The sequence below is a fragment of the Hypomesus transpacificus genome, chromosome 15, assembly GCF_021917145.1.
Source record: "Hypomesus transpacificus isolate Combined female chromosome 15, fHypTra1, whole genome shotgun sequence".
Classification (NCBI taxonomy): Eukaryota; Metazoa; Chordata; class Actinopteri; order Osmeriformes; family Osmeridae; genus Hypomesus; species Hypomesus transpacificus.
The window spans coordinates 10,039,699-10,062,149 of NC_061074.1; the positions used below are offsets into that span (position 1 = coordinate 10,039,699).

General features: G+C 42.4%; 3 protein-coding genes across 3 annotated transcripts; 2 read left to right on the forward strand and 1 right to left on the reverse strand.

Moving 5' to 3' along the window:
• Positions 1 to 887: 887 nt before the first annotated feature.
• Positions 888 to 7,404, forward strand: LOC124478304 (interleukin-1 receptor accessory protein-like). The gene is made up of 11 exons (XM_047036552.1): positions 888 to 1,243; positions 2,323 to 2,405; positions 3,010 to 3,310; positions 3,878 to 4,058; positions 4,152 to 4,341; positions 4,442 to 4,513; positions 4,640 to 4,763; positions 4,834 to 4,982; positions 5,550 to 5,693; positions 6,438 to 6,581; positions 6,981 to 7,404. Coding segments are annotated over exons 1-11 (1,794 nt in total). The 5' UTR covers positions 888 to 1,241; the 3' UTR covers positions 7,385 to 7,404.
• A 41-nt stretch (positions 7,405 to 7,445) lies between these two features.
• LOC124478308 (interleukin-1 receptor accessory protein-like 1-A) lies at positions 7,446 to 9,336 on the forward strand. Its single transcript, XM_047036557.1, has one exon. It carries the CDS (start codon positions 8,400 to 8,402, stop codon positions 9,255 to 9,257), a length of 858 nt encoding a protein of 285 aa, XP_046892513.1. The 5' UTR covers positions 7,446 to 8,399; the 3' UTR covers positions 9,258 to 9,336.
• A 5,428-nt stretch (positions 9,337 to 14,764) lies between these two features.
• On the reverse strand, positions 14,765 to 18,544 carry gmnc (geminin coiled-coil domain containing). Its single transcript, XM_047036553.1, has 5 exons — positions 18,461 to 18,544; positions 17,860 to 18,025; positions 17,582 to 17,661; positions 17,391 to 17,507; positions 14,765 to 17,229 (listed from the first exon to the last, which is right to left on the reverse strand). Exons 1-5 carry the CDS (start codon positions 18,461 to 18,463, stop codon positions 16,285 to 16,287), a joined length of 1,311 nt encoding a protein of 436 aa, XP_046892509.1. The 5' UTR covers positions 18,464 to 18,544; the 3' UTR covers positions 14,765 to 16,284.
• Between the last annotated feature and the right edge of the window lie 3,907 nt (positions 18,545 to 22,451).

Consider the following 22,451-nt stretch of genomic DNA (forward strand, 5'->3'; position numbering starts at 1 on the left):
AGAAGGTCTAGAGGCCATACAATTTGAAGCTCTTAGTTGGGATGTTTAGGATGAAAAGGCACTTTTTGCAGATTAATGATTGGTGGGCTTTACTTTTTGTCAAATGTTATGAATTTTCAAGAATGCCAATGAAGTCTGAAATCCATTAAACTGTTTTTACCCTTGGGTAACTCCAAAACACAAACTTAGTTTCCAGCTCATGGGGTAGGAGACAAGTCAGTAATGAAATTCAGCTTCTCTGCAGGAGCCATTGACACACACACACACACGCACACACACACACACACACACACACGCACACGCACACACACACTCACACAGAGAGAGAGAGATAGTGTACCACACAAGTCTGAGTCCACTGACAAGTAGGCTACTGTTTGTTTTCAACATTCATCCAAGGCTTATACACACAGACATGCTTGGTCCTGTGTGTGGTGGTTGCTACTGCAGGTGCTTGGTTTATGCAAAGAAGACACGTTTTGTTGTAGTCATTGGTCTATTCTACATCAAACCACTAGGTGGTGCAGTTAGATAAGACATCATAGGAAAAGGCAGAAGTCAAGTGTCAGGAGTTAGTAGTTTGTATGTGTGATGGACCATGTGCCTTGTAGCTGTTACTAAATTCAGTGATCATCCTTGATTCTGTTTAATTAACTATTAAACACTACAGAAATGTAATCTTACTTCAGATATATATATTAAAACAAATTGTGTTTGTTTTTTGATGAATGATGATAACAGCTCTTGGTATTGGAACTCGGTTGTGATAACATTGAAAGCAGAACGTTTGCCCTCCCTATAAAAGTGTTCGTAAATTCGCTTTCAAAACGTTACAGAATGGAAGAAATTGTAAAAATCGTTGTGTACTAAGTCGAGCATTCCAAAGGAGGGGCCAGGGTTATGTTTGTGATTGCACACACTGACTTCCTACTTGGCTACGCAGTTTAAATCCTTTAAAGCTAAAAGCTAAATGCAGTAGGCTTATATCTGTTGAAGTCGGTTCTCAGACAGACATTCACTCTATTGGCAGTTCTGTCTTATCCGGTTTAGATATAGAATAGCCCCTTCAAATTTCAAGGATTGGGCGCTCGATCATTAGCCTAGCCTTCCGGCGTATTCCCGTGAAGAGTAAATTTGACTCAGCTGAGCACCTCGTCACCCTGCGCTACTCTGCCCTGCCCAGCGTGACACTTTCTTGTCGCATTTCTTACAGGAAACATCCGTAACTGTTAGATCCGATAATGTAAGTACCTAGTTGCCTCGCAAAGGCAATGCATATATTTAATTCATACATTTTCTGTTATACATAGCCTATTTGTAGCTTCCTGTAACCTATATTCGCCAATAAATGTCACCGTCTTCATGCTTTAGTGTTTATAACCATATACTGTTGCCTATGTAGGTTATTCTCGCATCTGTCACATTTATGTTGTGAAAGGGATGTGGTCATTCATGTTTTGATTGCGATCAAGGTTTATGCTGTAGTGACACACCACATTATCGCTTGGTGGCTGCAGTCTCTGATCTTCCATAGAGCTTAATCTGAACATAGATAGGCTAGCCAGTAACCTAACACATGTTTCAACCATACATGTATGGCGATTACAATCGCTAGCTAGCAAACTGGGTTTGACGGATGAATTTTCACAGAAATAAAGCTTTTTGGATGCTAGCTATAACTTCATTAAGTGTAATTTTGCTGCTTTTCTGCCACGAGCCTTTAGATGTTTTACACTAAAAACTAACTGCCGAACGTGTGCAGGTGAGACGGTGACACAGAAGAGATGAGCTGTATTGTGTATATATAGGCCTATAGTTAATGATAATGATCAATAATGATAATTATAACAGAAGTAAATAACAGATGCTTGCCCAGTTGCCCCCCAAATATACTCATTATATTTCTGATAACCAGTTCTATGAAGAGGCTCTCGAACCGGAAATTGTCTATCCCGGCCGTTTTGGAAATATTTCATAGTTGTGACACCAACACATGAAACATTTAAACACATCGCAGAGATAAATTTGGATAAAGCGATTTTACATACTCATACATAATCATTCCAAATTAGTTTTAAACTGAAGGATACTGGATATCATGCAGTTTTTTTTATGTTGTGTTGAAATATGTAATTACATGGTGCTACCAATCTTGGCCAGGACGCTCTCCAAAAATATATTTGTATTATATATTAACCCCTGGTTAAATAAAGGTTTAAAAACAAAGAAAAGTTAATCCTCTATTCATTAACACTGTGCTAAATCAATGCAATTGTGCAGGAATTGGGGCAGATGTATAATAATATGTGTCTTCCTCCTTAGGGAATTCTTCATCATAGCTCTCCTGTCTCTATCTGCCACTTTTCTGGCTGTAGTTGGGGTCACCCCAGCTGTCACTCAATCAGGTGAGGGCCTGTGGGACAGGCTATTTATTGTGTGCATCCATATCATGGCAAAACCAGTAGGGGGGGGTACAACAGTACGTATACATGTAATGGTTCAACTGGATGTAACAGACCATTCGGAACATAGTAAATGTTCATGTGTCCCTTGGTTTCATATACTATGTGAATAACGAGGACAACAGGTGACACTACACCCGGCAAGGCACCTAATATAATCGTACCGTAGTTACTTTTTCAATTGCTGCATTCATGTCCCCAATAACAATTTGAGCTTTTTTTCTGAAGACAGATTCGTTTTAGACAAATACAAAAAGGGGAAACTAGCACCCAATTTTTTTTGGGGGCTCAGATCCAAAATGGCATAAAACCTATTATGAAGCCGAAAGAACGAGGAGTCACTCTAGAATAGGCCTACCTTTCTAAACAATCAAGTCAAAGAAATACTACGTATACAGTACTGATAGCACTCATTTTCATAAAGTGATGGCGTGACCAGCTGGTTGCAAGTGTGCACGACCCTGGGAGCATGGCACCTCTCCTTTCATTGTCATAGATTCATAAAAACAGTATAAATGTCCCAACAGCAGTGTTTCTACCTTTTCAGTGACCTCTCCTGTTCCTCCATGCCATGACTGGGGGGAGTCAAGAGAAGGAGCAAGGCAAGTCCTGGAAGGAGAGGCCGGTTGGCTGGACTGCCCTCTCTTCTCTCATCCCACCATCTATAACTATAGTTCAGCCGTGGCAGCAGGTCTTAACCTGGTGTGGTACCACATGGCTGCAGGGCAGGATCTGGAGCAGCCGTTAGACTTCCACCAGCCTGACCACAGGCTGAGCAAGGAGAGAGACAGGCTGTGGTTGCTGCCCGTCATCACTCAGGATACCGGCCAGTACCTCTGCATGCTACGGTAGGACACTGTACAGTACTGTACATTTTGTTACATTGACATTCTCGGGTAAGTCGATGCAGTATGTCTGCATGCCCAGCTACACTGTCCCAGATTGGTTGAAAACGGCGCATACCCCAAAGCCAAAGTTCACTGAAAGATAACTGAAACACAAAAAAACCACAACAAAATAATCAAAAATAATTTGCTCAGAAAACAAGTACATTGATGCCCAGCTACTCTGCACTACTGCTACAATAGAAAGAATAAAAGTTAAATTTGTACAGCTTGCAACTTAAAACAAGCTATATTTTGTTATTCACTGGACACCAAACTTCCTAGGAAAAGTATTATTTTATTCAGCTTTTCTCTCTTCATCCCTTATCATTGGAAACTCATAGTTGGTTTCATTGTGTTGTGTACTGTCCTTCATATACTGTTGGAAGCTGCCTGGCAGTACCCATTTACCTCAAGAATCATCCCAGTTGATGTTCATTTCCTGCTTGTGATATTTCTCTTCTGTTCCTGCAAATGGAAGACAAATATGACTCCTGTCTGTCTGGTCTGAAATGCATCTTTCTCATTCAGAAACAAGACATCTTGTGCTAAAATTGCTGTGCGTCTTGAGGTGAAACCCCGTTCTCAGAACCCTGAGTGTGAGGTGACCTCTGCCGTGTCCCCTCAGCAAGCCATCATCCCGATACAGGAGGGGAAGACCCTTAGCTGCCCAGACGAGCCCAGCACCAAACACTCAGTCCTCTGGTTCCACGTGGGTTCATATGATCTCAGATCTAATCTTTACAATTGATCTGTACAACAACCTCCTGTTACAGCCAAGCTCTTCCATTGCTCGTCTGTACAGGTATCTCTACTCCCCTCTCAGAAGTGTAAGATCAATCCTTTATGGGGTAGCGATCGTGAGGTCCAGGATAACAAACTGGTGGTGCACAACATGCTAGAGCTGTACCAGGGACCTTACTACTGTGTAGTGACCTTTGAGAGCAAAGGAAAAAACATGAACTTCACCAGGATGATCAACGTTACTGCAGTGTGTAAGAGTCAAAGCTCTCTGTTTCTATGATAATTGCATTCTGAGATCTTTTAGCTTTCTAATATGTAAATGATTATTGCTCTTGTGTTTTTTTCTGTCAGCTCCCTCTGGTTTACCCAAAGAGCCTATGATACTCAACCCTGACAAGAAGCAAGTCTTTCCAGTTAAACTGGGTACAGTAGACATCTGTAATCAACTTCCCATCCACCCTATTGATCACTGACAGCGGAAGCGTAATCAGTCATGTTGAAATGGGTGTTCATGTTAATGCTAAGATGGCTGGACATGTTGACTTGCAGGCTCGGATGTATATCTCAAGTGCAAAGTGAAGTTTCCCTACTTAGAGGGGTCCAAGGACATGTGGTGGACCATCGATGGGAAGGCTGTGGATAACCTAGACCCACGCATCACCTCCAAATCAGAGTAGGTTTCCCTTTATTATGCTCCTCTCCTCTCATTTCCTCCTCTCACTTGTCCTTCTCTAACCTGATAGGGAGGTGTCTAATTATTTCGGCGATGTGGATATGGAGAATGTACTACATATCAGAGATTTCAACTCTGAGGACCTGACCAGAGAATACAACTGCTCTGCTCGCAACCAGAGAGGCTTCTCAACTTGTAGAGCAGTGCTAGAGGAGGAGGGTGAGAAACTCAGTTAACAACCCAATATATGGAAAACCAAAAGGCAATTCTTTAAAATAAACAAAACTATTTCATTTAACTATCAACTAAATACACATCCCAGAGTGAACCTTGTTTACCAAGAGCTGACAGTGCCAGTGTTTTGTGATTAGACTTGGTTCGCAGGTGCCCTTAAAATTTCTCCCAAAGGTATTTTGGTTAGGAACCTGTGTGGCCCAATCAAGTTCAGTGATTAGAACAAATGATAACGTACATTTCAACCATGTTATACATCACGGCACAGTTTCCCAGACATGGATTAAGCCTAGCCCTAAACTATAAACGTTTTCAATGGAGATCTTCATTGAATATTTCTCTTACTTCAGGACAAGGCTTAATCCATGTCTGGGAAACCGTGCCCACATGTATCAAATCAAATGTATTTGTATAGCTCTTTTTACAAGCAATGTCACAGAGGGCTTCACATATGCCCATAGAATGTCCCCTCAGCCCACCTCGACCCTCAAGGAAGACAAGGAAAAACTCCCAGTGTTTGTATTTCATGTTGTGATTGTTGTCACCGTCCAGTGTACCTGCCGTACGTGGAGTTGGGTTGTGGTCTGGGCGTTACCCTGTTAGTCATGCTGGGTCTGTTCGTGGTCTATCAAGTGTTCTGGCTGGAACTGCTGCTTCTCTACCGCTCCTGGTTTGGCACGGACGAACGTTTCACAGGTGGCTCCCTCTACATTTACATTTACAGGGTTCGTACACGGTGCTTAAAGTGCTTGAAGTACTTGAATTTGACTTGCCAAAATGACAATTTTGTCGTAAGCAGTCTTTAATGAGTTTCAAAGTCTTAAATGAAGGTGAAGAGCTGGAAAAAAAATGGATTTGTGTCAGATCCGCGACATGTGCGTCAGGTCTTAAAAGAGACAGCCGTCTAATAAACCCACTGCTGTCCGGCTCATTAATGTTAATCAAAGAACAAAAGAAAAAGAGAAAATCACTCGCTGCTCTTGATTGAATAACATATGTAGCTTTAATAAGGATTAATTTAAAGTAAATAAAGTATATGTTTAATAAATGAGATCTCAGATTGTAGTCCTTGAAAACCCCCAAAATAGTGCTTGAAAAGTCCTTGAAAGTACTGGAATTTCATTATACAGTAGCCTATCTGTACAAACCCTGCATTTAGTCATTTAACAGACGGTCTTATCCAGAGCGACTCACAGTTAGTACAGCGACATTCCCCACTGAGGCAATTAGGGCGAAGTGCCTTGCCCAAGTACACAACGTCATTTGACACGGCCCGGAATCGAACTGGCAACCTTCTGATTACTAGCCCGATTCCCTAACCACTCAGCCACCTGACTCCCACAGACACCTCTAGAATCACTCACAAACAGCAGTTGTGCTACAGTCGGCAAACTCGTGTTCTGGACTAACCATCCAGCTCTGTCTTTCGTCCTTCTTTAGACGATAAGGAATACGACATCTACATCTCATACGCCAGAAACAGCGAGGAGGAACATTTTGTCCTCATGACCTTGCGCCGGGTCCTGGAGAACGAACTGGGATACTCAGTCTGCATCTTTGACAGGGACAGCCTTCCTGGAGGGAGTAAGTATCAAAGAAAAAATTAGGAGTATAAGAGATTGAGAGGGGGAAAAAAAGTATGGGATTATAGCTGACGATGTTTATTGTTATTGATAGATTTACTAAAGTGACAATGCATCGAGGATGTTTGTTGGTAGTGATTTGACACCAAGGTGACATCGGGCATTGAGTGACTTGAGTGAGATTACATTACATTTACATTTAGTCATTTAGCAGACGCTCTTATCCAGAGCGATTTACAGTTTAACAGGGACATTCCCCCCGAGGCAAGTAGGGTGAAGTGCCTTGCCCAAGGACACAATGACAATTGGCACGGTCGGGAATCAAACCGGCAACCGTCTGATCCTAATAGCCCGATTCCCTAACCGCTCAGCCATCTGACCCCTGTGTGATTCCTTCCAGCCATCACAGATGAGACGCTGAATTTTGTGGGCCGCAGTCGGCGTCTCCTTGTGGTTCTGAGTCCAGGCTACGGGCTGCAGGGAACCCAGCCCCTGCTGGAGCTAAAGGCTGGGTTGGACAGCATGGCCTGGGGGGGCCAGCTACGGGTCATCCTGCTGCAGTACAAGCCTCTAAACCGGGACTCCTGGGTTCGAGAGCTGAGGCGGGCACGGTTGGCCTTGGTGCTTGTTCGCTGGCAGGGGGACAAGTCTGTCAGTCTGTCTTCCAGGTTCTGGAAGCGTCTTCGTTTAGAGCTGCCGGTCAGGAGAATGAAAAGCATCCATCCTTGTGAAGGCGTTGCCGTGCCTCTCACAGACAAGCCGCAGCACAAACAGAGAGAACATGATGGCGTAGATTACACGTGAAACTAACACGGGATGATCTTCACAAACCAGTTGTGTCATGTTAAATAATTCATTTCACTTTTATATTCACATTGTGTTTATCATGAATTTTTGCCATTTGTGTTTAGTAGTTTTTTTATTTGATTGTTGTATTTTTTACGGTTACTTGTTTTGTCATTTTTTACAATGTTATTTAGCATTCAACTTAAACTGCAAAGCATTTTTATACCACACATTTCTAAATCTAATGAAACATGATTACATAGTTTTCTTGAAATACTGCTTCTCAAGCTGCCTAAATTTGAGTTGCTGTGAAAGGTTCCTGTAACACTCAAAGCAGCTAAGATCCAGTGACATATCCATCTAAATTGCTCATTCACTTTTTTCTTATTTGTACTTTTTCATAGTTTGTACATATGTTGACATTTGTGTAACATTTATATCAAAAAAAGATTTTGTAGCGATGATATGCAGTACTGTACAGCAGTCTTAAGTATCCAAGATTTTTACATTAATATTGTCTTTTATATATATATTCTTTTGTCTTTGTATTTGTGCAGGGGTAAGAGCAATTTTTTATTTGTCTTTTCATTTCATAAGTTCTATGAAATTATTTTTTAATTTAATTAAAATTTGTTTTAATATATCTTATTTATGAAGACACATTCAAATTAAATCATTCAAACATGTCAAACCACATGTGTGCATGTCCCTCACTGCCATTGGTGAGTTACCATCGGTGAACGTCAGCCTATTGGCCAATAGTCGATGGCAAAAAACTGTATTTTGTCCGATACCCATACATTAGTTACTGTTGCAGGACGATTGTGTATGGAACACCGTGAGTCTACAATACACCCATCGGCAGGAAGGTCACCCAGTAGGCTTAGAGTTCAGTTCATATTAGAAACAATTACTACAGGTGACATTGAGGTTCCCACTAGTCTGGTAGTTCGAAAGGTAGTGGTACAGTGTGCATATGTGTGTTTCAAATTTGTGGAATGTGAATTTCCGTTAATGTGTATTAATCTTAACAATGAGATTAAGGTGGTTTGGGGTTGCTAAAATGAATCTCTCTCTTATAGACATGATGGAAGCCGTCCTGAGGTGTTTACAGGTGAGCCGCAGGTTGCTGCTGGTCTTGAGCCCAGACTACCTGACAGAGAAAAGTGTGAGTCTCCTGGAGTATCGCCTGGGTCTGTACCTACAGAACACCTCCCAGGCTCACATCATCACCATCCTCTACAAGCCTGTCCCAGCCTACTGCACCAAGTCTTTGGACATACGACGCACTACCACCATCACTTGGAGAGGGCGCCAGTCTGAACCGCCCAACTCAAGCTTCTGGAAGCGTCTGCGTTTGGCTCTACCTGTTCGCTCTCTGTCCCTAGGAAGGAGGCTCATCGACAGCTCCTCCTCACACTTGGACCTGGCCTTGGTGGCGCTGCAATGCCAGCATGGCACAGCTCCCCCGCATAGACAAAGCAGGGCTATGGCCAGAGGAAAGAGACAGAGACAGGGGTGCACTGGAGGCCATAAGTGTAGACGGACTGAGCACAGTAACAACTCTATAATGCGTCGCTACTTGGCAAGTCAAAACTGTGTGGTTTTAAATGAGGCTGTGGGATCCTCATTTTACCAGCCTTCACCCCACAACACATCTGCAACCAACCGCACAGCCAATGACATCGTCATGACAAACAACCCAGAAACAGCTGACTCCACAGACACAACTAATGCAACGCACAGAGATAGCTATTTCCTATTCAACCACACGGACAAAACAAACCGTACTTCTAAATGCATAGACTCAGCCAACAGCTTGGAAACGGTTAAATGCACAGCTGGCACATCTCAGGATCAACCCCGTTCTTTATCAACCACAACACTCTGATAGCTGCTTTAGGATCTTCGGTGGATAACAGCTCTTTTATAGAACAATTCATTTATTTTAGTGGGGGGGGGGGGGGGGGGGGGGGGAGTCCCTACCAAAGCTGAGACCACACGCCCTTGGAGCAGACCACCACATCGTAATCCATGACTTCCTCCCTATAGGCTCCATTGTGCACACGTACTTATCCTCCTCACTTCAATTCATGTTCAAGCAGTGGTCCATGGCGGTCAAATGTGTCAGAAGGCACTACAAGGGATTCCGGTTGCTTCAATGCTAACAAGAAGAAACCTTTGTTGATCACAATCATTCGTGGCACACACACATTGTTATGATGCTGAGAAATGTGATTTGATTTGGAGTAGGTTAGAGACAGAGAGACAAAACATAAAAATGATAACATAGCATTGAATGGCTGATGTTTTTCTTTTAGGCTTCATGTTACTTTTTTTAAATTCCAGGAACAGACGATTTTATATCTTGTTTGTAGATGTTTGCTAGATGTCACCCTTTTATTACACAAAACAACTTGTTGCATGCATTTTCCTTTCTTTTCCATAATATACCCACACTGTGTGTGTTTGTGATAGAGATCCTCAGTTGTATCAATTGCTCAATTCATATAATGTAAAATAAATGTTGACTATTATATTTGTTCTTGTATTGTAAATTCATTGTGGCATATTTTTTTGAAATACATTTTTTTGTGCAGCTGCACAGCAAGTAAGTAACCAGTCAGACAGGCTTCTGGAACAATGGCCTAAGAAACTGTTAGACGACCATCTAAATTCCTAATCTGGCCTTTTTAGGTTGCATGGGCATGTATTTGCAATTTAATTAGTTGAATTAAATAGTGATCGACAGCTTCAAAGTTCCTTTCACAAGGAAGGGCAAGGCACATGCTGATGGTACTGGTCATGCTGATGGTACTGGTCATGCTGATGGTACTGGTCATTTGCACATGAACTCTAAGGACGGAATAGAACAAACTTGTTTAATTGGTGGAAACTATAATGAGGTCATCTAAATTTCTGTTGGTCCGGGGAAGTACTCAAACTTGAGTTGAAGAGTTGAAACTCTTATTGCCAACTGCCAAATGTAATCAGTTCCTGTATACATATTAGATGTCAATTTTTGTTATTAGTAATGTCATCCATTCATGTACAAAATCTAATGTATTTTGTCATCTGGTAAACAGTCCTGATAACGTGTACAAACATATCCCTTCTGTTGTATTGGAACTCAGGTTAGCTGTGTTTCTTAGTCAGAAAATCTGCATGGGAACAAATTGCAGATTATTTTTGTAACAGCCCTAAAGTTTCGATGGCAGACAAGGTAAAATCCTTAATAATGCTAATCCAGACGACGGTTTCAGCATCATTGTCTTGGTATAGTTGGACTCAAGTTTTTGTATTTATAATTACATACCAACAAATAGCAATCATTTTGAAATGGTTCATTTTACAACACTTCCTGAATACATGATTGAGCTGATAGTGTTTCCATCCTGTGCTGACATCCTTATGTCCTGTTTATAGCCTCTGAAAGGTTGTCTTGATAAGGGTTGTGGTCTGAAGTGTGACTGTGTGTGTGTGTGTGGTGTCTTTTGCTATTTAAAAAAATAAGCCGGGACTGTGTGCCATCACACACACCCTGGGGCAGGTGTCAATGCTTTTCCCTACTCTATCTCCCCAAGGCAGGTGCAAGGTAGAGATGCCAAAGGGCATCTTTACCAATCGCACACCGTTATTTCCCCCTTTCTGGAGTAATTAGTGACCAAGAGGTGTCGTGTTCCCTGGGAAAGCACTGTGGATGGTCAGCTGCTGCCTTCAGCAGTGAGGAACACCTAAAGCCTCACGCCATCCTACCATGTACAGCTCTGTAAAAAATTCAAAGAGCACTGCACCTTTTTCTGTCCTTTTAAAAAATGTTAAGAAGGACAATTTTGAGTGAGGAACAGAAAGGTAGTATTTGCAGAGGCCATCTTACATTTTACCCTTCTGTTCCTCATTCCTTCTCAACTTTTTTTTGTATTTCTTGATTCTTGAATTCTAGAGCCGTATATCCACACACTGTCATCTTTATCAAATGAATTTAGGTCTTGGTTTTGACTAAACAAACCAGACTGATGAACTGAAGGCGCTGTTTTTCATTTCCTATCTTACCAATTTGACCACATTTTGATCACTGGTTGGTTTCCACCACCTTAACAGAAAAGCTAGTGAAGAGGTTGATGTTGAAGATGTTAAATTCAACCTCTTCTATGTAAGTACCCTCCTCATCAACCTGACATTTAGTATTTAGCATTCTGTATTGTTCTATATGTGTTTTACTTTATCTTCATTTATCTAACTCCTCCTGTTATCTCATATATGTGTAAGATATACAGGTCTTATCATAACAGTTAAAATGATTCCCTATTCAAAACTTTACAATGCCAAAGGCAGTAATTTACATCCATGTTTCCTGCTGCGAACTTCCTTTCACTGTGGTGAGGACTGAGAAATAGTTGATGGCAAGATATTGTTTATTGAAGTATACCTGACGGGTGTGAATTTGTGTAAGCGATTTAGAAGTGGACGATTGTTCAATTGTTCAAGGAAGTGATCGAACATTGATACAATGTTTTCGTATCATTACTGTTATTCAAGATGTGTGTCTTAAAGCTTTCTGTAATGCTTGTTTATATTTTATTCCCTATTTTATATATAACAGACATAGACTTGACTTACAGTATACATGAGTTAAGTAGATGCTGTATCTATGTATCATATAGTATCTATTTAATGTCTCAAACTGCTACTACAATATGATACTTCAATCGTATAATATGCCCGTTCAAGATTTAGTAAGCCTAATGACGTCTTACGCCTTCAACCACGCAAAATTGTGCATGCAAAATTATTTTTTTGTCTGTTCTGGTCCTACACCAGTGGGCCTTTTATACACCAGAAACACCTCTGTCCTTCCTTTAAAGGGCCGCATAGGATCCATTTAGTCAGTTCATCACAGTACAGACAGTCAGTTTATCACAGTACAGACAGTCAGTTCATCACAGTACAGACAGTCAGTTCATCACAGTACAGACAGTCAGTTCATCACAGTACATACAGTCAGTTTATCACAGTACAGACAGTCAGTTTATCACAGTACAGACAGTCAGTTTATCACAGTACATACAGTCAGTTTATCACAGTACAGACAGTAAAAGTGTATCTGGAAGGGAAAGGAGCTGTGCGTCTGTGCTCCCCACACAGTAAAACACTTAATTATTATACAAACACTTTCTGGGATGCCTGCCAAATAGTTTGATAAATCTATAGAATAATCTGAACAGATATTCAAGCTGTGGGGTTTTGAAATAAATCCCCAATGTGCGGTTTGTTCCTTGATCCATATTATGATGGATTATCTCGTTAATACCACCAGTGGGTGAGGTAACAAATTAAGTTGTAATATTGCCACTGAATTTCATATGTCTGGTTTTAATGTGGCACAACATTTTTTTTTTCTGCCTGTCTGGCTTCAACAAACACAAAATACAAAAGGTTTTGCTTGGGACATGGGCCTGGTTCCAGTCAGCGGGGGAGTGTGGTAGATGTTTGTGGTAGATGTTTGTGACAGAAAACCTTCCTCTTGCAGAGACAAAGGTCAGCTATGTGGTCATGGCACATTCTTTACTCACGGTAAACACTTGACTACAGTTATTTGATCTGATCCCTTTTCTGTTACAGATCTCAGGGAGGGCTTGGAATCTTGTTTATTCAACAACTGCATTTAAATCGTACTTGTTATTTGTACAGTACCACCACAACAATAAACAAAGTTACAATTACAAACTGTTAATTTATACTTAATACTCTTCACATATGAATTGGTAAAGAGAGCCTGGCAGAGACTGTCACAGAGGAGGCATAATGATTGATGTCTTGAGGAATACTGTTTTTACCAGAGGGAGGATGTGAGGGTGAAGACCACACAAAGACAGTTTGAATTTTCCTAACAAGGTTCACATGGTGACTAGTCTGTGGTAAATCATGTCCGCAAACTTACACCAAAAATTCAAAATAGCAAGTTAATTACCACACACCACAGAATATATAAATACTTTAAGCATTTGAATGTAATGAAAAATGATTACCAAAATTGAGACAAACGATATCTGATGTTGGCTATCCATCTGTAAGTTGCTTTGTATCATTTGGAATCCAATAACCAATTTTATAGACCTCTTGATTTTCCTCGTCAATTCTTTGATCTGTGTACGTTCTTGAGAAACATTATAATTACTCACTTACAATATTTCCCCCCAAAAATGTAAGTGTCGTTTTGAATACCAACCGCATGCATTCATGTATGGTATGTGTGTGTGTTTAACTGAGTACATGGAGACTTGTGGTTTGTATGTGGTTACTCATCTCATGGTCAGAATGCCATAAAAACACATTAACCATTAAGCCTTGAGGAATCCAGGCACACAATGGAGAACACAGTGCCCCCTGGGGCTCTGATTGAGTCTGGTGTGGCCCCCATCCCTAAGTGCCTCAGGGGCAGCGCCCACACACCTATAAATCATACGTAACCAAATTCAAATTAGTTCCTGAAGTCTAACGATCATCACTTGAAGGCTGAGTCTCGACCCTGTCAATTGTTAACTCCATTTGGAACCGCGGTCATGATTTCTATCTTGTACAGATTTATGGGTGAGTATGTGTGTTCATATGATTGTCAGGTTAGATCTACTCATCAATCAACTGCAGGGACAAATCAATACTGTCAAATGTACTAAGGAATTGCTCATGTGCACAAGTGGCTGCTGAACTTCTGGAACCCGGAAATATGAAGGAAATTTTGAGGAACGCTTACATGTGGCACTGTGTTAACGAGGTGCTAGCAAACATCCATCTAGTTCTGCTAGGTCTGTCAACCAGTTCAGTCTACATGCTACATACCAGGTGATGCTGATGATATAAGTCGTCTAAGGCTCTGGGCCTAAGTGTCTGGGGAATGATGCTTCCACTGACAGATCATTAAGGGTTAATGAGTAGCATGGCAGTGTGTTTGTGGTAGAGGCCAATGGGGTCTCTTTGTTAATATTACACTCACCTTACTGAGAAAACCACACACATGGCAAAGACCCTTCAAAGGTACTCAGTATTATGTGGCTACATTAAGGAACACAGACTGTTATAAATTGTATTCAGTCCATACACGTAAATATGAATTTCCACTGACAAGACATCCCTTCCATACTGTGGCCATTTATACATAAGAAGCCAGCTTACTTTAACAGATTGTAAGTGTTTGGGAAGAGGCTTACTAATTGCTGGAGTGACTGGAGCTCAGAAATGGAATCCTCAGGGTTGGAAAGACTGGGGTTAGGAGTTAGTACTGACCTCTGAGGCCCTGAGGTGGTTACAAAACAAAACAAGCGATAGTCTTTCAAATGTCTTCATTTATTTATTATAGTTAAACTTAGTCTGCATTCATGGATATGTATTCCCAATTACTAAAATAACATGTGGTTGGTAATAGATCAATAAAAGTGAGGTTTGAGATGAAACATAGGCTCCATATTACTTTTTTAAATTAAAGCCTTACTGTTTCTTGGACTATGAAAGTCAAAGTGGCAGTTAACCATTCTGGTGCATCGTGTACCTATACAAAAATGATTCCTTTCAATAAAAAACATAGCATACATACACTTGAACTAGATTGTAAACAAAACAGTCAGACTAGCCAATGTAATGGCCTTAAAATATTCTGTCATTTCACTTTTTCCTTTTTTTCCCTAACGTCATCATTCCAGTTTTTGTAAAATCACAACAAATCTGTATGTTTAGGGATGATATGATAGCTCCATTCTCTTCTTTACATGAAGTGGGGGCATATTGAGTTTCAACAGGTAGGCCCACTTAATGATATCTCTGCCTGCCCGATACTCAACAAGCAAACAGAGGTCTGAATGTACCAGGCTCCTGCTTCAGTCTCTCATGCTGTTCCCAATCTGGTGTACATCTGCAGGGGGGCTTACCGTGTCATTAAGGACAGACCACTCACTCAGGCACCGCCATGCCCAACTCAGAGATCTAACTTGCCCTCAGCACCTCTCAGGTCTCCCGGGAGCCCTCGGTGGTGGTGGGGCCAAGGGGGTGTGGCTCATCGTTACCTGTGTGGGAGGATCAGGGTGGGTGTGTCTCTGGGGAGGTGCCGCCCCCTTTTGTTTTCTAGAAAGGGAACGACAACCACCGTGAAAATGTTGAGGAGACAGGTGCCATGTTATTGCATGTCAAGGATCCCCTTGGAACAAGAGTCAAATTGGGAACGGAATTCGCAATCTATTCATTTAAACTCCAGGTTTCTTTCTTTAACTCACAATGTGACACTGAGTCACATATATTAGTCATACAACAACTTAACTAGTTGTAAATCAGTATTTCGAATTTTTTTTAAGTGAATGAAACAAGTTTTACAAACCTGTCAAATCACACTGTCTACAATATTAAATTCTAAACAAAATTGATGGAAAGAAAACAGGTTTGACTTTACTGTTACAAAGTGTGTGAATCATCAGCAGGTCCCAGCTAGTTGCATTCCAGAAAACAATCTTACCAGCCACTGGCAGATAAGAGGCTTGGCAATCAACAGAATTTGATTTTACCAGTGACATATACATGGGTATAATATTATTATATTTTTTACACACTGAATTCCATGATAAGGAGAGTCCAGTTTTTTAATAGCACATTATAAAACACAAGTAATATCTGAAATTATCACATGATTAAAAAAGAATTCAAAGTGCTCAAGGCTTTAGTAGGTACAGTACCGAGTGTATGTCTACAACATTATACTGTTCAGTGCTGAGCTGTGCTAGTCCTTTAAGTCAGTTCTATCAGTTTGGTCTCGATTTAGTTCGTAGTGTTTTTCAGCAGCATGGCTGCTTTCCTGCGGCTGTCATCCGCTTGTACAACCGCAATTACCAAGAGACTGTCCAATGGCAGACACCTGTGGAACACCTCCTCCCTTCCTAGGAGGCTTGTATGGGAACCCAGGTGAAACTCCAGCCTCCCTGGCTGTGTCTGCGGACGAAAGCCTGCCCCTGATGGAAGCTGTGTGTCCTGACACTGCTGGAGGAGCTGAGGGACATGGTGAAGGCCACATCGGCCTGGCAGCGAGGGGATGGTTGGCAGTGAGGAGATGGGTGGCAGCGAGGAGATGGGTGGCAGTGAGGAGATGGGTGGCAGCGAGGAGATGGGTGGCAGTGGGGAGATGGGTGGCAGTGAGGAGATGGTTGGCAGCGAGGCAGTGAGTCATGGTCTGTGGAGGGGGTGGGGAACCCCTGGGGGCTGGGAGTGTGATGCAGCCTCAGACCACCGGCTGAAGAGGAAGTGGCGACAGGCGTGAAGTGCTGTCTTTTCTCAGGTGACAAAGGGTCACCGATCAGTTGTGGCAAATTAGATGGTAAGGGTGAAACCTGGTAGATGGGGGTGGCTGTGACACGGGGACTGGATTGGACGGACAGCCCAGCGGCAGAGATATCAGAGTAGGAGTCTGTTGAGCAAGTGTAATTATGGATGGTGTCAAATGTAGGGATGTAGTTTGTGGAGGGTTCAATACAGGGACTGGAGCCAATAGCAGAGCTATAATTAGACGTGTCCTGGCTCTTTGTTTGACACAGGTGATCAGAGTGCTCATTGTTGGGGCTGCGTGTGCAGACCGAGTCAAAGGAGGGGATGAGGGTGTGCTCGGTGGATGTGTCGATGGTATCTGCATCCTTCAGGCCCAGTGTCTGCAGGATCCAGTGATCCACAGACGGGCTGGTGGCGACGTCCTCGGACGAGCAGAATTCCAGAGAGAGATTCCGACAGGTGCGTTTCACCTGGGAGCCAATCAGCTGGCTTGTGCTGAGGTGCTGGAGCCCCTTGTCTACCTGCAGGGTTCTCTTTCTTTGCTTGTGAGCAGAGCGGAGCCTCTTTAGGAGAAGCACAGAGAGGTTGTTGTATGAGAGGCAACATCTCATCTGTATGAAATACAACAGTATGCCAATGTATGGGAATGCTCTGATTATGATGTATTTCATAATTTATTATGAAATAATAATCAGAAATATATATATATTTGTTTGTTATTTACCTTAGATTGTTCCTCTAAGTTCTGCACATATGAGCAGTTAAGAAATTCTTTGAGTTTGTTGTTTTCCTCTTGGAGTCTTGCAAGTTCCTCATCTCTCTGTATAAGCGTATCTTGGAGCTTGGAAAATGCAAGATACAATCAGGGAGCATATAAAGTCAAATGTCAAATTTGCACGTGTTACTATTAAATACCTGTTTATTTCTACGCTGGTGTGGGGACATGTGCTCAGTCCTCGCGCTGTCTGGGGACGTCCCACAGCTCAAACAGGTGACTATATTTAAGAGAAGACATGCAAAATAACCTATTGTGACTGTGAAATTCTCTATGATTTGTTACTTATACAAAGGCATAAAAGCACACTTGACAAAAGACTACATTGACAAGAATACTAGTGTTTCAAATGAAAACGTTTTGCATTGCTGTACCTAGTGCATTACTACAGAGTAAGATTTTTTTCCAAGAGATTTACCCAATGGCTCGTGCTGGCACGTGTCCTTCGTTGGACTAGTGTCCCAAAAGGAGGCCTGTGTTTCCGTGGTAACGTCAACATTGTCTGTGGACTTTTGGGCGCGGTAAAGGCAGTTGTAGCGGTGGCCCCCTACAAAGCTCTGATCTTGGCACGTCAAAACAGTGCTCTGAAAAGCATGCGGGCACAAGAAAAGTAGTCAGTAAAAAAGTAAACATATATTTAACAAAAGTGAAATTTGTAGATATGCCTAAAAATGTATCCCAAGAGATTCCCAACTTTTCCAAAGTTATTTCAATGAACCCATGTATCTGTCCCTCGATAATGATCTCCCTCTGTCAAGACGCTGGCTACTGATGCATCGCTACTACTCGAACATCTTGGCTCAGTTCTGAATTCCTAATTCAGTGATGTGGGGTGAGCTACTCCATCCGAAATCAAACGTGGACTTTCAATAAAACACTTCGCATTAAACTAAACATGCATAAACTCGACTGAAAGGCTAGTGCATTCAAATGTCACCACTGTTTAAAAAGTAGTCTATTTTCATACATCGACATAATGCTTATAAAATGTATTTTGATCTTTGAAATGTGACACTTACCATTGCGCAAACTGGGTCGTACTTTACTTTGCAGGGCGCGGACGGTAGGGTATTCCGGTTGGTCTTCAGCTCGAGCAGGGCTGTTTTGTGTGTCGGGGGTAATGAGTGCTTATTATCTTACATTTGCAGTTGTAGTGACGCCTCACTCTTGTCCCCCATTCAAGCAATCTGATTTGACCCAAAGCTGTCATACTTGTGACGTTGGACTGAGACCGAATGTTTTAGTGAGGGGTGCCAACGATTACTACACACCGATTATGTAGAATATATTTCTTAATCATTTTGATAAAGGGGATGTGAATAAGCCTGACTACTCCAAATCGTAATGCACCTGTTTTCATTGAGTGACATGAGTTATGTATAATCTATATGCGCAAAATGTATTTGCCAACATTGTAGTCTTAATTGTGGTGCAAAATAAATAATATAAATTAACATTGGCATACATGCTGAAAGGGTAAAAAAAAGTAGTTAAAACGTTTTCAAACATAGGTTGTTTATCAATGATCTATAGCCTAAATAGCATCTTTACCTCATTCCTCGTTCACTTTTACATATTCCACCTCACCTGCTACTTTAGTTTAAAGTCTTTACATGGCAGGTGTCAGGCTGATGCACACAAGATGTACATAAGACAGCACAAAAATATAAGGCGTCTCCACAGTTATATACCGTATAATGAAAATGCAAACCCGGGATAGTTCACTAGGATGATGTAGTTGGCAGTGTGTGTGTGTATTATGTGTTTGGCTCTTGTTTTCAGTGTTTCAGGAGAGAGGGAGGGATGCTTAGACAATGAAAACCTGTTCTTGTTTCCCCAAAGCTTTTCTTTGCTAAGAGATGTGGGCAAGGGGTGGGTTTGTCCTTTCTGTCTTAATTGCAGGGATTTAAAATAACTTTGTAAATTGTTCTATGAGTTGTGAGCAGGGATTAAGTGGTGTGGGGGTTAGTGAGAAGGTGGAGGAGTGGTGAAGAAGTAAAGGGGTGATGAGAAGGTGGAGGAGTGGTGAAGAAGTAAAAGGGTGATGAGAAGGTGGAGGAGTGGTGAGATAAGTAGGTGAGGCTTGGTGAGGACTTGGGGGTGAGGTGAACACATATTGGCCATGTATAACTGAGCTAAACATATAAAATTATTTTATTTAAGGTATTAATCATCTGCACCATAAAACTGACACGTTAAACCAGCTATAAAACATATTGCAGGCAAATAGGTCATAATTAAGGTGGTTGCTACATTCTGAATTTAGTGTGTGTGTTTGTGAGTGCTTGTGTAGGGTACCCTGGACAGCTTGTCCAGACAGGGGGAGTGAGGGGGTGTGTTGTGATGCCTTGTGAGCCATGCTTTCTCGACTCTGTAGTTGTTCTCCATTGTTGGCAGTAAGCATTCTGCTGTCAGGAAGCTGTGTGCTAATCAGTCATATCCTTTAGCACTCCCCTCCTCCTTCGTTTCCCCGCCCCACGGTTGTCTTCAGCTGCCATCAGCTACTTGGGTAGGACCCCCCTGACTTCAAGCAGTTGGGCAGTTAATTGCCTTCACTCTGGGGCAGTAATGGGTGTACAGGTGGAGTACCTGGGAGTCTATCCTTGTAGCTCGTACACAGATGTCTGCTTTCCCAGTCCGGTCTCCACCCCCCACAGAGAGCTTTAATGACAGGAGGCTGTCGAAAGAGGACTTGTCGGGCAACAACCATCCATACTTACAGCCTACAGCCTGTTTCGCCTCAGCATGAGGCCAATGCCAAACAAAGGAGTCCTGTATAAACTGTCAACATATAACCGTTATCACAATTCAGAGACACTAACACTGAATGCGGAAATCTGACATATACCAACAGGAATTTAACGTCTTTGGATGTCAAGTAAACCATTTTAAAGATGACATACGATGATGATATGTATCATCATGTGCATGAAGAAACTAGGTATTTCAGCAAAATTTGGGGTCAACACATTTTATTTATCTTCAAAGTAAACAATTAACTTCTCCTTGGGGCTCACTTGCAAAAGACAGGCCAGTAGCCCACTTTACACGAGTCACCTTTCAATTGTTTCGTTCAATTACATAGTATTATATTGTCCGTCAAATAAACAAATCTGGCTATTACATTACCCAGTCATTCTTTCTTAGGCCTGTCTAAGCACCTGTGGAGCCTGCCTGGCACGCTTGACTTCTTTGTAGGGAGCCTCTTAACTCTGTGTTGGTGTTAAGTGTTAACCCCCCCCACACACACACACTCCTCCTGATAGGACCATATATGATTATTAACGTTTATCCCCAGCGACCGTGTCTGGATATTACCTACCAGGGCTGCGGCCGGAGGCAGGTCTGCTATCCGCCAGGCCTGCTAAGCTCTGACATTAACAATGGCGGCCTGCTGAGAGCTCTCCAATTAAGTCTTGGTCGGAGAGAGACCGCCCCAGTCCAGATTCTGACTTCTCGTCCCAGACGGACCAGACCAGATGCCTGGGCGTGCAGAGGGGCCTCTCTCCCTCTGTGGTGTGCCAGAGGCAAACATGAGGCTACCTTAAACGGCTCCTTTGTGCGGAGCTGGAGATCTCTGTTGGTTCCTGCGGGACGTGTGCCAGGCCTGCTCCCTGGGGCTGCATGCTGCTGCTCCGCCGACATCAAAGCAGAGATAACCTAGCAGGTTCTGTCCAGGCAGCTCAAGGAAGTGAGGCTGTTCTTTTTCACCCTCCCTAGCACACTTTACTTCCTGTTAAGGTCGGTGCAGGATAGATAATATCTTTCAAAGTACAATGCCAAGTGGCTGAACGGTGAGGGAATCGGGCAAGTAATCTGAAGGTTGCCAGATCGATTCCCGGCCGTGCCAAAGGACGTTGTGTTCTTGGGCAAGGCACTTCACCCTGCTTGCCTCGGGGGGAATGTCCCCTGTACTCCCCTGTCCCCTGTAAGTCGCTCTGGATAAGAGCGTCTGCTAAATGACTAAATGTAAATGTCCGACTAGGGAGTTTCTTGATGGAATGTGTATCTTACTGCCATCTCTCTCGAATGTCTTATTTAAAGCACATATGTTGAGCAAATTTGTTTGTAAACATGCATTTGTCATTCATGTGTTGGCACCAGTTGGTCATAAACCTCTACCTAACATTACCTGAAAGAGCTTTAGCAGAGAAGGCTGTCAATTAAACTGAAACTGGATGGAAAATTCCTTCTAGGCTCATGTTACAATCTTGGTGGAGACGAAACAATTCTTAAGTGAAAATGAATCCTTTCTCAACTCAAGGCCCCGGTCACCTTCATACCTTTTACATAAACTAAATGTGGACAGACAATAGTGTCACATATCAGCTGGCAGCAAGTCCCCTTCGGTTTCTCAACAATGGCCTATCATTAAGGGGCCTGACTGTTGAGGTGACCTCAACCCACTATAGTACAAGGATACATGAGAGCATAGCAAACGTGTGTTGCCGCGAGTCTTTGAGTTCCTGCATGGGACAAAGCGCAGTTAGGGACTAGTGGGGCATGAAGTATGAGATGCGATATTTCCTGGGAGGCTGGTCTGTGGAGCGGCTCCAAAGCAGGCTTTGTATGAACCCCACCCACTATGAGTGTGGGTAAGGGTTACTGGATGTTCTCTGTGGAGGGAGGATAGGTTGCAGTGTACTTCTACTGGGGCGTGATGCCCCAACATGAATCACAGAGGCTTCATGCATATATATACTTTGCAATGTAGGGAGTCAGATGGCTGAGCGGTGAAGGAGTCGGCCTAGTAATCAGAAGGTTGCCGGATCGATTCTCCGCCTTGCCAAATGATGTTGTGCCCTTGGGCAAGGCACTTCACCCTACTTGCCTCGGGGGAAATGTCCCTGTACTTACTGTTAGTCGCTCTGGATAAGAGCGTTTGCTAAATGACTAAATGTAAATGCAATGTCTAGAATGATAAATTGAGGTGAATGACAAAAAACATTCAAACATTCAGAGATCTGTAAACTTATTACAGCAGTTTACCGTGGAATGTTTGAGTTCACA